A 12410-nucleotide genomic window follows, 5' to 3' on the forward strand; every position below is an offset into this window, starting at 1 on the left:
ATTTTTATATATTGTTTTGTATTTTTATAAAGATTCTCTATACAAAATAAAACAATCACAAATTTAAATAACCTCTTATTTTTTCTTTTAATCCTATAATATTGACGAAACTTTTAGTGGATTTACATTTGAATGATAGAAAAAACAAGTTTGTTATTTTGATAATACTTATTCAATTTTTCAATATACTAAATACAAAAAAGAAAAAACATTCTCCTATTGAGAATTGGAGAAAAAAGAAACATAACCTTAATAATTAATTGAATAAAGTAATTAACTTAAAGTTCGTCTCGTTGGTGTTTTGGTTTAACTGACCTTTTGACAGAATGAAGTTCTTGATAGAAGGGTGTGATTAAACTCATAAATGTATCATCTCCCATTAACTTTTTGATTGACTTATCATCGTCAATACTAAATCCTTTACCAACTTTAAATAATTTCTTCCAATTGATTTCTTCAAGAGTGCTTAAGACAAACTTGTCTTTTAATAACTCTTTAACTTGTTCAACAGTTAACTCAATCTTTGGTTTTCGTTCATCTTCTTCTTCAAGTTCTTCATCAATGTCATCTTCTATATCTTCGTCATCTTCATCTTCCTCTTCTAATGGTGGTAATTGAGATTCAGGAATTTCTGGTAATGCTTCAAATTTAAAGAATTGTGACACAAAGTCCATAATTCCTTTTTGAGATGGGTAAGTATCCATAGTATTCCAAGCACCATTAGTATGTACTAAAACTGCGGGTACATTAGTAAATTGAATTTCTACTGGAACATCATCAGTATCAGAATTCATCCAATATGGTTTGAATGCAGTAACTTCATGAGTTCGATTAAGGAAAGCAGCAATATCTCTCTTTAAAACACTCAAAGTGAATGGTGAAGAGTCAATAACAAAGATAACCAAATCCTTGGTCTTTTTAACAACATCATCAAATTCACTTCTTAAAAGTTGTTCAGCTTGAACTTCTGGGATAACTGTCTTGTCTTTACTACTTCTTATTAATGGATTTAATTTATTATTGAAATAATTTGTAATATCCTCACTTATATTGTCAAGACTCTTTAATGGATACATAGTTCTTCCATTTGCATGAAGGATTGTAGCAGATGGTGCAGATGTTTGTCCATACAATCCAAGCTCAATGTCCTTACCATCAACTTGAATGAAAAGCATCTTTAAACGATATTCTTCAGCAAGTCTCTTGATAGTGTCATGTTCAGTTTGATTATGTTTAGCAGAGAAATACCAGAATATTGGTAATTGATGATTGAAGTCAAGCATATCAGTCATAGCATCATTTAATTTAGAAAAAACTGGGAAAATAACTACGTTCATCCACCAGTCAAGTTCAAACTTTTTATCCCATGTCATAATTCCATCCTTATTTCTATGGTAAAGAGCTAAATCTCCTTCAGTAATATAGAAATGATCTTCTACTGATAATTTTAATTCATCAGCAGTAGCAATATATTTATTGATTATTTCTTTGTCTGTTTCAGATTTTGCAACTAATAAAAAGAATGGATGAATTTTTTTTCCTTTCTTTTTACCTTTTTCTTCTTTAGCTGTTTCTTCCTTTAAAAGTTCTTGTCCTTTCTCAAAACTAATATGCTCAGCAACTGGAGAAGTGCCTTCTTTTAAGAACTCAAAAATAGTGTCAGAACTCCAACTGTCATAATAAAATCTCTTTTGATAGCCAGGTCGTTGAAGAATGAATGATGGTAATGATGAAATAGCATATTTGGTCTCTACTTCTCCATCTAATGATGCGTTATAAATACCAAATGTGACTTCTTCAAAACTAGAACTCATTTTTTCCATTTTCTTAGTCAACATCTTTGAATCTTTTGGGTCAGTAAAACAAAGAAATGTAAATTTTTGTTCATTAATAAAATTCTCAACATCAGCTGGTGCAATGTTGGCAACATGTTGTCCAAAGCACAGTGTGACAAACAACAAGAATAACATCAAATCTTTTTTCTAGTTATCAGATTGACAACTTTGCATTACCACGTCATCTTTTTATTTCAAACTCATTATTTTTTGATTATTTATTAAAAATTTATTATGTTTTTACTAATTTTTAATTATAATATATTTAGAACAAGTGTGTAGAAGCCAAGATACTTTATTTTAGAGTAGTTATCGTATTAATAATTTTGTATTATATAACATAAATTAATAATCAATCAAATTAATGAAGAACCAAAGCATTTGGAAGACCATGAAGATAAGTCTTAGAAATAGGAACTTTTTTGATTGGATCCCATACATACATCCATCTATCTAAAGAAATTCCAACCAAATAATTATGAACTGAAGATAAACGAACACTGCCTTGAGGACCTTTCAAACAACATACAACCGTATTTGTAATGGTATTAAAAAGATAAACCCTACCTGCACTTGTTCCACAAGCTATTAATCGTGAATTAGGAATAGGGCAAATAGAAATAATAGGGAATGAAGATAATTGAACAGTAATCATTGGATGTACCTCTTCGCGTTTATCCATCCTTTCAATTGGATGAGCAAGGTCATCTGGTTTATATACCTTCTTGTAATGAGATAGTATTGCTCTTTTTCTACTCTCAAATGAATATCTTTGAATCATACCATTACTACATCCCAAAAATATTTCTTCATCAATAACACAAATTGAAATATGCTTTAAATCACATGGTGGTGAACTTTGAACTTCATTTGAGAAAGTATATCTCCTTATTGGAAGAGCATTTTTATTTGACCCAATAACAAATCCATCACCTAATCCAAAAATACCATATAACCCTTTAATTTCTGTAGGGATAATGTATTTCTTTTTCTTAATAACTTGTGGTAACTCTTCTTCTTTATTTTCTTTTTTTTCATTATCATCATTATTTTCGTCTTGTTGTTCAATCGTATTATTACCTCCTAATTTTTCTTCTTTTCCATCTTTTTTAATTTCTTCATTATTAATATCTTGTTGTTCATCTTTCTTCGTATTGTCATCTACTTCTTCTTGTTTATCTGTATCTATATCTACAACATCTTCAATTATATCATCAATATTGATATCTTTAATATCATCAAACTTGTTATCATCTTCTTCACTACTTTCACTTGACTCTTCATCAATTAATAAAGGCTCAATCAGTTCTTCTGTTCTAAGATCCCATTTTTTTAATTTAATACTCCACTCAATTTTATTATTTAAAATTTTAGTTAAAGTCCCATCTCCTTGTAACACAAGTAAGGCTTGTTGACCAATTGGTTTGTAATTGACTTCTATATGACTAGAATACATCAAACTAGATTGACTAGCATTTAACTTCATCATCACAATTGGATGTTTTGAAGGTAGTGGAAATTTTTCAATAGTATATGGATCAATACTAATTTTATATAAAACTGGTGAATGTGACAATGCTATAACAACTGAGCCTGTACTGTATCTATATGACTCTGGAATACTTGGATCAAATTCAATGAAATTAACAGTGGATGGTGTTTTTGTGATAGCCTTGCTTGTTGCTAATATTTTAGGTGGTTGTAATGATACTAGTTTTAAAGCACCATTGGGAAGTCCAATAACGGCAGTCATTAATTGTTTTTATTTATTTGTTTTTTCTAAAAGAATTAATGAAAAAACAAAAAACCCTTTTTCTTTATTTAAAAACCCATTTGTGTTTTATATACTGATTTATTTCATATTCATTTTCCAACACCATTACGTCATTACTTATTCAGTACGTTTACAACAAGAAACACCAAATAACTTTCTGGTCAATAGTTTTTATTGAATTGATTGAATTGTTTCATATATAAAAAATATAAAATTATTAAAAAATAAAGGATATAAATCATTATTGAATTGGATAAACTTAAAACCAATACAAATAGATTTTGTTATTAAGATTTTCTGTCTATCTAATTATAATTAACATAGCGATAGAAAAGAATATATCAATTCTTTTAAAATTCTATAAAATATATTATCTTTAAAAATATCTTTTTTCCTATCTTTTTAAATATAAGAAGTTAAGAAAAAGAATAAAAGAAATTCATCAAGGAGTTGTGAGTTATCTTGATAATTGTTTTATAATAAATAAAATATTAAATAAATACGAATAAAATTAGAAATAAAACCAAGAAATGAACATATGAGAAAGATGATGAAGGGATAGAGGTAGATATTTCGCAAAATCCAGAAGAAGTGCAATGAAACCCAGGCATACAACTTCCACAATATTGATAACAATCTCTATCATTTGATACAGAACATTCAGTATAATTACAATCGAAAGAATCTATAGCACATCCTACCATTGATTTTTCATTTCTTTCAATGCTTTCAGCGGAAGTTATTTGAATAGAAGAATCGTTAGTTTCAAAGTCAATTATTAATGAATTAAAAAATCCTTTAATTGTTTGGTTGAGTCCGATCCTAAGATTATATTGACTAGAAAATGTTTTTTCTATGAAGAATTTACAATTTTCATTTAAGTCAAGTAAGATATGAGCATGATTTGAATCATTTTGTGAAACTAAATTAAGTTGTGCAAGGTATATCGCTTTAACAACCAATGATGATGAATTTATCTGAATAACTGTTTCTTTAAAATGTTTTGTGACTTGAATAGATGTAGGGTATTGAATAACAATCCCATTTCTTTTTCCATTAAGAAGTAATAAAATAGATTGGGCACTAACTACACCTTGGGTAACTTCAATTTTATCGTTAATAAAAAGATTTTTAATGATTGTAAATGAACTAACTAAATATTTAAAGCCAACATTTAATGCTGAATAATTAATGGTATTACTAAAGATTATTTTAGAAGGAATAAAGCAACAATTTTTATTTTCTTTGACTTTACTAAATTGTGAAATTGGATGATAAACCTTTCCTGTTTGTGAAGTAATTTTATTGAAAACTATTGTTCTCCTTTCTATTGAACTTACAACCAACCTTTCGTAAAACCCATTGATAGGAGGGTCAATATAAAAATAACCATCTTTATCAATAACATTACTCCACACTCCATTACTAATTGAATAAAGACGTTCATTTGTATTATACACTAATATTGTTAAAGTTGTTGAATTAGAACGAATAACAATTAACGATGGTAATACTACATAATTACAAGAAGAATAAGACATAGCTATTTGAAACCCTGACTCTTCTTTTTCTGAAACTAATTTCTTTGCAACAATATCATTTACAAGAATAATATTATTTAATATATTATCATTAGTATCAGATCCGTTATATGTAAACCATCCAGAAATCATACATTTATAAGGCATTAATGATGGACCAATAATTTCAATACATTGACCACACCTAGAAATTGTATGATTATATAAATGAATATATCTTTGCTTTGAATAAACATAACAATCATCAGAAATATTAATCCCATATATTTCACTTTTTCTATTAGGCAATTCACTATAACAATATTCCTTAGTAATATGAGAAGAAAATTTTTCCATACTTTTACTTAAAAGCATACTATCTGATATTGCTTCAACTTGAGTAATACAAGGAGTATTAATAGATTCAACAAAAGCATTTGTGCATTGAATGTAAATGTAAAACAAAAAAGAATGAATGATGGATTTTAATGTTGTTACCATTAAGAAGAAAATATATAATTTGTCTCTTAAATCTTTTTAAAAAAAATATCACAGAAATAAATAATTTAAAATACTATAAAAATACTATAACTTGATAATAAAATAATAATCAAATTCAATTTTGACGTTTCTTTGATATGGCACATGCAAGTTTAGCATATTCAAGTAAATAACCATCTAATTTTGAAATAGCATTTTGAGCTATTTCTTTTGTTGAAACATTAATAAAACAATAATCACGTCTTTCTCCAGTAACATAATCTTTTGGGAAAAAGATTCTTAAAATTTCTTTTTCATTACCAACAACTTTATGATATAACGCTTTAATAACAGTCTCATCAACTGAAGCTGGAATATTTGATAATCTAATTGAAACATCTGGATTATAATCTCCATCAGCTTGTCTACGCATATGTACTGGAACATATATATTAGGATCAGCAGCTTTTTGTTGTGGTTCTGATGAAACTTTACGACTGTCTTTGTGTGGACAATTGAAAAAGAAATGACCTTTTTCTCCACAACCAGAACAAATAACATCTTCTTCTGATTTTTTGACTTCTTCTTCATCAACTTCTTGTTCTGCTAATTCAGCTTGAGCAATTTGTGATGGGAAAACTAAAACAATATCTTCTGAATCACTTGGAACTTCAAGTTTAGTAAACTTTTGAATATTTTTTCTACGTTCTACATTTTCACTAATTGCATAGATACGTTTAATAATAATTTCATCTCCATTAGTTTCTTCTTCTTCTTTTGGGAAGAAAAATGCTAATTGTTTTTCAGTCAAAACACTTAACCCTTCTTTTGGCATTTTATTTTATTTCTTTTTCTAGTTTTTTTCATTACTTTTCTTTTATTATTTTAAAACTATTATTTTACTATTAAACTGAATTAACAAAAAAAATCATTACAATTTACTTCGTTATTTCACATTGTTGTTGTTGCTGTTGTTGTTTGTGTTGTTGGTATAATTCCAGATTCATTAGTACTAAACATGGAAGTAATAATACTCCAATAGCAACTATACAAACAAGTAGTGAAAAGAATGGATGAATAAAAAATTCACCATGTGTATCATATGGGAACCATTTCATATCGAATGCATTATGGTCTTCTGTTGCAACACAACATACTACATAAAATAATAAACTTGCTATCATGAAGTAAAAAAAAAGAGATAATGAAATGCCATTTTAATTAAAAAAATGATATTATAAAATAAATTTATTATTAATTATAGTTTCTTTTAAAAATACCCTGTTAATATTGTGTGATATAAACCAGAAAAAAAAAGAAAAGCAAAAAGAAGAGAATTACAACGCTGAGCATATGGATAAAACCATGATTTGAATTGTTGTTCCAATTATTGAACCAAGAGATATAATAATTAAAGTAACATTAGTACCAACTTTTTCTTCTACATGTTTTGAAATTTTAAGTATTGAATGAGTTACAAGATAACCTTGGGTTATACCTAGTAAAAGAGCACACACTATATTAATGAAACCAAAAAAATATCCAGTGCTTTGAACCAATGGATCATTTTCATTGTCATTAATAACAAATAAATTGCCAATGTTTATTACTGAACAAAATAATGTAAATATTGTTAACCGTGTAATACTTGAACCAAGTAATGATTTTTTTGATGGTTCAATTGGTAAAAATGTTAGAATAGAACCAATTAAATCAAATGCAGTAAATACAAATGTTACAAGATTTAGATGATAAGTATAATGAGGATTATCAACTACTCTACCATCATAAGTAACTGTTGTTACACTAAAATTATTTAATATTCCTGGATAAATATAACTTGAACAAATTGAAACAAGAAGAAGAGAAAGAGCAGAATATTTTAATGTTACAACAACATTCTTAATTTCTAATAAAGATGCTTTTGTAGATAAAAATAATCTTCTAAGTCTTGATGGAATTCTATTATTAATAGAAAGGAATGAAGTCTCTTCAGTGATATGAAACAAAGAATGAAAATGTGGAATAGTTTTATAACAAAAGAAGAAATAGACAATAATTATTAATGGAGCAATTAATACACCAACACAAACAATAATAAGATACACCCATTTATTTGATTCAGTAGATGTAGTATCAATAAGATTAATTAATGAGGCTAGAAAAGGTCCACCTGAACTACCAACCATATAAGCAATTAAATGTTGTGGTGAAAGTGTTGAAGAAATATAAATAAATGTAGAAAAGTTAATTGCAGATAGACATCCATTAATTAATGAAAGTACTGAAATTGCAATACTTTGAACAGTGTGCATTGTGTTTTGATCTAAATGATTAAACAACTTCATTACAGGAGGAAATAAAGGAATCATAACAAAAGTTAGTACATATTGTCCAATTAAAGAAATACATGAAAATGAAAAATATGGATATTTAGGAGTTACAAATGATAACAATACAAGAAATGCAATTGTAGTTCCATTAGAAAGATAAAATAAGTTAGGGAGATAATAAAATAATGATACTTCACCTAATTTTGTTCCAATTTCAATTGATGCTCCAGCTGTAATATTTCCATGAAAATTATAACAAACCCCTAACAAAAAGCAAAGAATGAATGTTAATGTATTATGTTTCTTTGATAAATCAGGATTTAAAAATGAGTGTTTTATAGGTCTTTGTATTGATGAGTCAATACTAATTTCTGATGCATTAGTTAATTGTAGTCCATCAGTTGAATAAATATAATTACTATCAGAATAATATGTGGATGGTTGTAACATTTATTAAAAATGTATTAAAACTTTATTATAAGTTTATCTATTTTTTTCTCAAAAAATTTTTTACATTGATTTTTTTGTTATTATTATTATTTTTTTATTTGTTATTTTGTTTTTTAAAACATTTTAACATAAAATTTTTTAACACAAAAGAATTGAATGAAAAGAGTTAATAACAAATTTTATTTGACATAGTCCAACATAATAAGATAATTAATAATCTTCCTCAAATTGGACTACATGAACAGCTTTCGGTTTTACACATGGGTAAAATGATTCGAGTGGAAGATAAGAATCATCTTCTTTCCATTCATTAGGATTATTGATACATATAGAAAAGAATAAATTAACATCATTATTTAAATCACAATCTTTTCTATTATAAATATCATCTGGTTCAAGTTCAGTATTATGTTTATTAAGGTCTTGAAATTTAGAGCGTTTCAATGGTGAAATCATTGTAAAATGTGTTATTTAGTTCAGGTTAAATGGTTTTATAGACAAAATCTTTCGTTTCCTAAAGTACTAAGTTCATACAAAATAGGTTCTTCTAATGCTTCTACTGACTTTTCTTGATTTTTATGCTTCATTTTTTTCACATTAATTTCTATTTATTCCTTTCTACATTTTCAAAATTAGTATTACAAAAATGACGTTCATCTTCTTTTCCATTTATTTTTTCCTTTTACAATTAAGTTTCATTATTTTGTTTAGTATTTCAATAAAAAGTTCAATGTAAAAGTAATATTTCAGTTATTGTTTGTTAATAGTTATTTTATATTAAAATATTTAATTAACAGAAGTTTCAAAAAATTCATTTCACGCACCTGAAAGATATTATTTTGATAGGTATTTTTTGTTATATAAAACGGAATATTCGTATTAAAAAAAATGAAAAATTAAGAAAGAAAGAAAAATTCTTCATTGAGAAATCTTTTGAGATTTTTTTTCTTGATTTAAGAATTTTTTCTGACTCTTAGAGAGACACTTTATAATCTTCAGAAAAGGTTTTTCTTTGATTAAGGTTATAACTTAGATTTATTGAAAATATCTAAATATTATCTATTTCTAATGAATAGTGCAGTGTTAGCCCTTCAACTAAGTACACCCCCTATTGTTATTTCTGAACGCCACTCACCACCATTAGCTGTTCAAAACTCACTCCAAGGAATGAGTGAAGCTATAGAAAGTTCTTCTTCTCTTTCAGGATCTGCAACTGTATCTCCAGCATTATCTCCTAGAATAGAAACAATTAAAAAAGATACAGAGACAGACGACCAATTATATCAATTACAATCAATGTTATTAACACCTCCATCATTTTTACTTCAGGCTTATATAAAAGCAGTTTGTCATTTTATTCTTTTATTTTTATTCCTTATAAAGTTTTTAAACCTAAACCAATTAAAATTGAGATAAATTTACCACTAGCTATTAAAGAAAGAGACTAGTGACTCTTCTCATTTTGACATATTATTTCATTATTTCAAATGCAGAAAGCAAGTACCAAGATTACTTTATCAAATGGCAGAACTTGAAATTGAATGGACTAAGAAGTGTAATCCATTATTTAGAGGAAATACAGCTTTCACAAAGGCATATGCATTGTATTTAAAAGAAAGTTGTGAAATAATTATTGAAAATATTACAAATAAATTTAATGAAGTAACACAAAGAGTTCAAACTGACCAAAGTTTATTAAATGAAGTTGAGCAAGAATATGCTATTTCAACATATTGTGGATTATTAAAAGAAGCACTTAGTAATATTCCTAAAGACTTATTTTATATATTAAATGGTATTTATTCATTAACTAAATTAAAGAGAAATGAAGAAGAAGCAAGAAAAGCAATTAACACTCTTCTTTTTATGAGGTTCCTTTACACACCACTTATTCAATCACCGTCTTTATTTAAAAAAGTACAGACTATTATATCTTCTATTGTATTAAATAAAGAGGTTAAAATAATAGATAAGAATATAGAAGGGATTGATGAAATAATTAATTCAATCATTAAAGGATGTTATGTTCTTTCTACACCACCTATATCAAGTTATGAAGAAGAACTGGAATTTACAGGAAAAGAAATGATGAAAACACTTCAATTAAACAAAAAGAAGATAATAAAAAAGTATCTTGGAGATGATAGAGATCTTAACTTTATTATTCAAACAAGTTCTAAAAAACAAACGCATACTGAAAATTTTATCACTCATTTTATGAAATAAAAATTGGTTGTATTAGAAAGAGAAATAATTTTAATATCTATTATTATAATTTAATCTTTATATAAGAATTTGTATTAATACGTTGGTTTAATAAATAAATTATTGTATACAATTAAAGAAGACAAATAAATATATATAAATAATATTCAAAGAATGTTTGTTAAGGTATTATTTTTAAATATAAAATACTACTTATATTAATTTTATTCATTGTAATTGTTTTATTTTAAAATGTTATCTTAGTAGAAATATTTTTGATGAGTTATGTTTTGGGTATTCATTATATTTTTCATTTGACATATTTTTTATTACTTAAGTTATATCTTTCTATTTAAAAGGTTGTCCATTCCTTATTCATTATTCTCAACATGATTTATAAGTAATTATTTAAATTATTGATAAGTAATTCCTGTTTTAATAAACCTCATTTACTTCTAATTGTTTAATAAAAAAACAAATTAAAAACTTTTATATAATAACCTTCATTCTATGATGTCAATATTAATGTATTTTTTAGATATAAAGATAATTCCATAAATTGTTTTTTTATTCATTTAATTTATACTTCTTACTATAATGCCTGAAATGAGATATAGAATTAAAGAAGAGTCTAATAAAAAAACTAGAATAGTTTTTAGTTTTTAATGGAGGAAAAATCCTAAATATGTTGCATAGTAAGTTTTATAATAGTAAATGATGAAAATTACATGAAGTAAATAATTCTTATCTTTGTTTCAATTATTATTCTTTTTAATACCAATTTTTTATATTTAATTCTTTTTTTATTTTTAATACTCTTATTGAACCTTTTGTTCTTTTTATAACTTGATTATTTCTAATAGATAAAGTAAAATTATGTTTTTGTGTTGTGTTATATTTCATTTTTGTATTTATATTAATTTTCATTGTTTGGAATATCCATTTTCTTATTTTAATCTATATTTGTTAGTATGTTTGTTATCGTTATTTTAAGTACTATTTATTTTGTTTTTACTAATACCACTCTTTACATCTCTTTAAAATATTACACAATTTTCATTAACAATTATTCATATCATTTATTATCTTTTCCATACACTCAAGTGTTATAACAACTTAAAGTTGAATAACTAATTTATATAGTTTTTAGTCATTAATAAGATAATTAAAAATATTAACAACTATTATTCACTCTTCAAAACTTGTTGATACATCATTCAAGATAAGTAAATAAATTAATGAATATCACTTCTTCATTTTCTAGTAATTGTAATGAAGTAATAACAAATTAAATTATTATTTATTATTGAAATCAAATTCATTTGATATTGTTAATATTTGAAACATGAATAGCATAATCAAACTGACATTATACATGTCATATTTACTTTGATAATTCGTAATTATAACTCATTATTATTTAAATAATGATATTACTGTATTATAAAATTGTTTATTTAATTAATGAAAATTTATAATCAATATTAATTTTGTTTATTTGATATTAATTTTGCATTTAACTATGATTTGTATTGTTTTGGTTAATGTTATTTAACAATATTTATTGTTTTATTGTTTTATTTTAATATTAGTTTTGATTAATAATTAATATTGATTTTATAACAATATCTTAAATATACATGTAATTTGATATTTTTCGTTTCGTTTTATTGTATCATTTCAATAATATTTTCATTTCAATACTTTCATTGAATATTGTTATTGTATTAATATTTATGTGCAATGCAGAGTTTATTAACACAATTAATTGAATAAAAAATATAGATTATTTTTATATTAGTTTTGTTTCATT

The 12410-nt window shown here is 25.2% G+C and overlaps 6 protein-coding genes across 6 annotated transcripts; 1 reads left to right on the forward strand and 5 right to left on the reverse strand.

Moving 5' to 3' along the window:
* Positions 1-278: 278 nt before the first annotated feature.
* On the reverse strand, positions 279-1970 carry EHI_017000 (uncharacterized protein; the record flags this gene model as incomplete). Its single annotated transcript, XM_646145.1, has 1 exon — positions 279-1970. The coding sequence occupies one exon, from the start codon at positions 1968-1970 to the stop codon at positions 279-281; it is 1692 nt and encodes a 563-aa protein (XP_651237.1).
* Positions 1971-2196: 226 nt separating this feature from the next.
* On the reverse strand, positions 2197-3588 carry EHI_017010 (uncharacterized protein; the record flags this gene model as incomplete). Its single annotated transcript, XM_646144.1, has 1 exon — positions 2197-3588. The coding sequence occupies one exon, from the start codon at positions 3586-3588 to the stop codon at positions 2197-2199; it is 1392 nt and encodes a 463-aa protein (XP_651236.1).
* A 512-nt stretch (positions 3589-4100) lies between these two features.
* On the reverse strand, positions 4101-5630 carry EHI_017020 (uncharacterized protein; the record flags this gene model as incomplete). Its single annotated transcript, XM_646143.1, has 1 exon — positions 4101-5630. One exon carries the CDS (start codon positions 5628-5630, stop codon positions 4101-4103), a length of 1530 nt encoding a protein of 509 aa, XP_651235.1.
* A 105-nt stretch (positions 5631-5735) lies between these two features.
* On the reverse strand, positions 5736-6444 carry EHI_017030 (uncharacterized protein; the record flags this gene model as incomplete). The annotated part of the gene is made up of 1 exon (XM_646142.2): positions 5736-6444. One exon carries the CDS (start codon positions 6442-6444, stop codon positions 5746-5748), a length of 699 nt encoding a protein of 232 aa, XP_651234.1. The 3' UTR covers positions 5736-5745.
* Positions 6445-6946: 502 nt separating this feature from the next.
* EHI_017040 (nucleoside transporter, putative) lies at positions 6947-8392 on the reverse strand (the record flags this gene model as incomplete). Its single annotated transcript, XM_646140.1, has 1 exon — positions 6947-8392. The coding sequence occupies one exon, from the start codon at positions 8390-8392 to the stop codon at positions 6947-6949; it is 1446 nt and encodes a 481-aa protein (XP_651232.1).
* Positions 8393-9460: 1068 nt separating this feature from the next.
* On the forward strand, positions 9461-10939 carry EHI_017050 (Ras GTPase-activating protein, putative; the record flags this gene model as incomplete). The annotated part of the gene is made up of 2 exons (XM_646138.2): positions 9461-9736; positions 9821-10939. 2 exons carry the CDS (start codon positions 9461-9463, stop codon positions 10616-10618), a joined length of 1074 nt encoding a protein of 357 aa, XP_651230.1. The 3' UTR covers positions 10619-10939.
* Between the last annotated feature and the right edge of the window lie 1471 nt (positions 10940-12410).

This window comes from Entamoeba histolytica, genomic scaffold, assembly GCF_000208925.1.
Source record: "Entamoeba histolytica HM-1:IMSS scf_1104750516521 genomic scaffold, whole genome shotgun sequence".
In the NCBI taxonomy this organism is placed as follows: domain Eukaryota; phylum Evosea; order Mastigamoebida; family Endamoebidae; genus Entamoeba; species Entamoeba histolytica.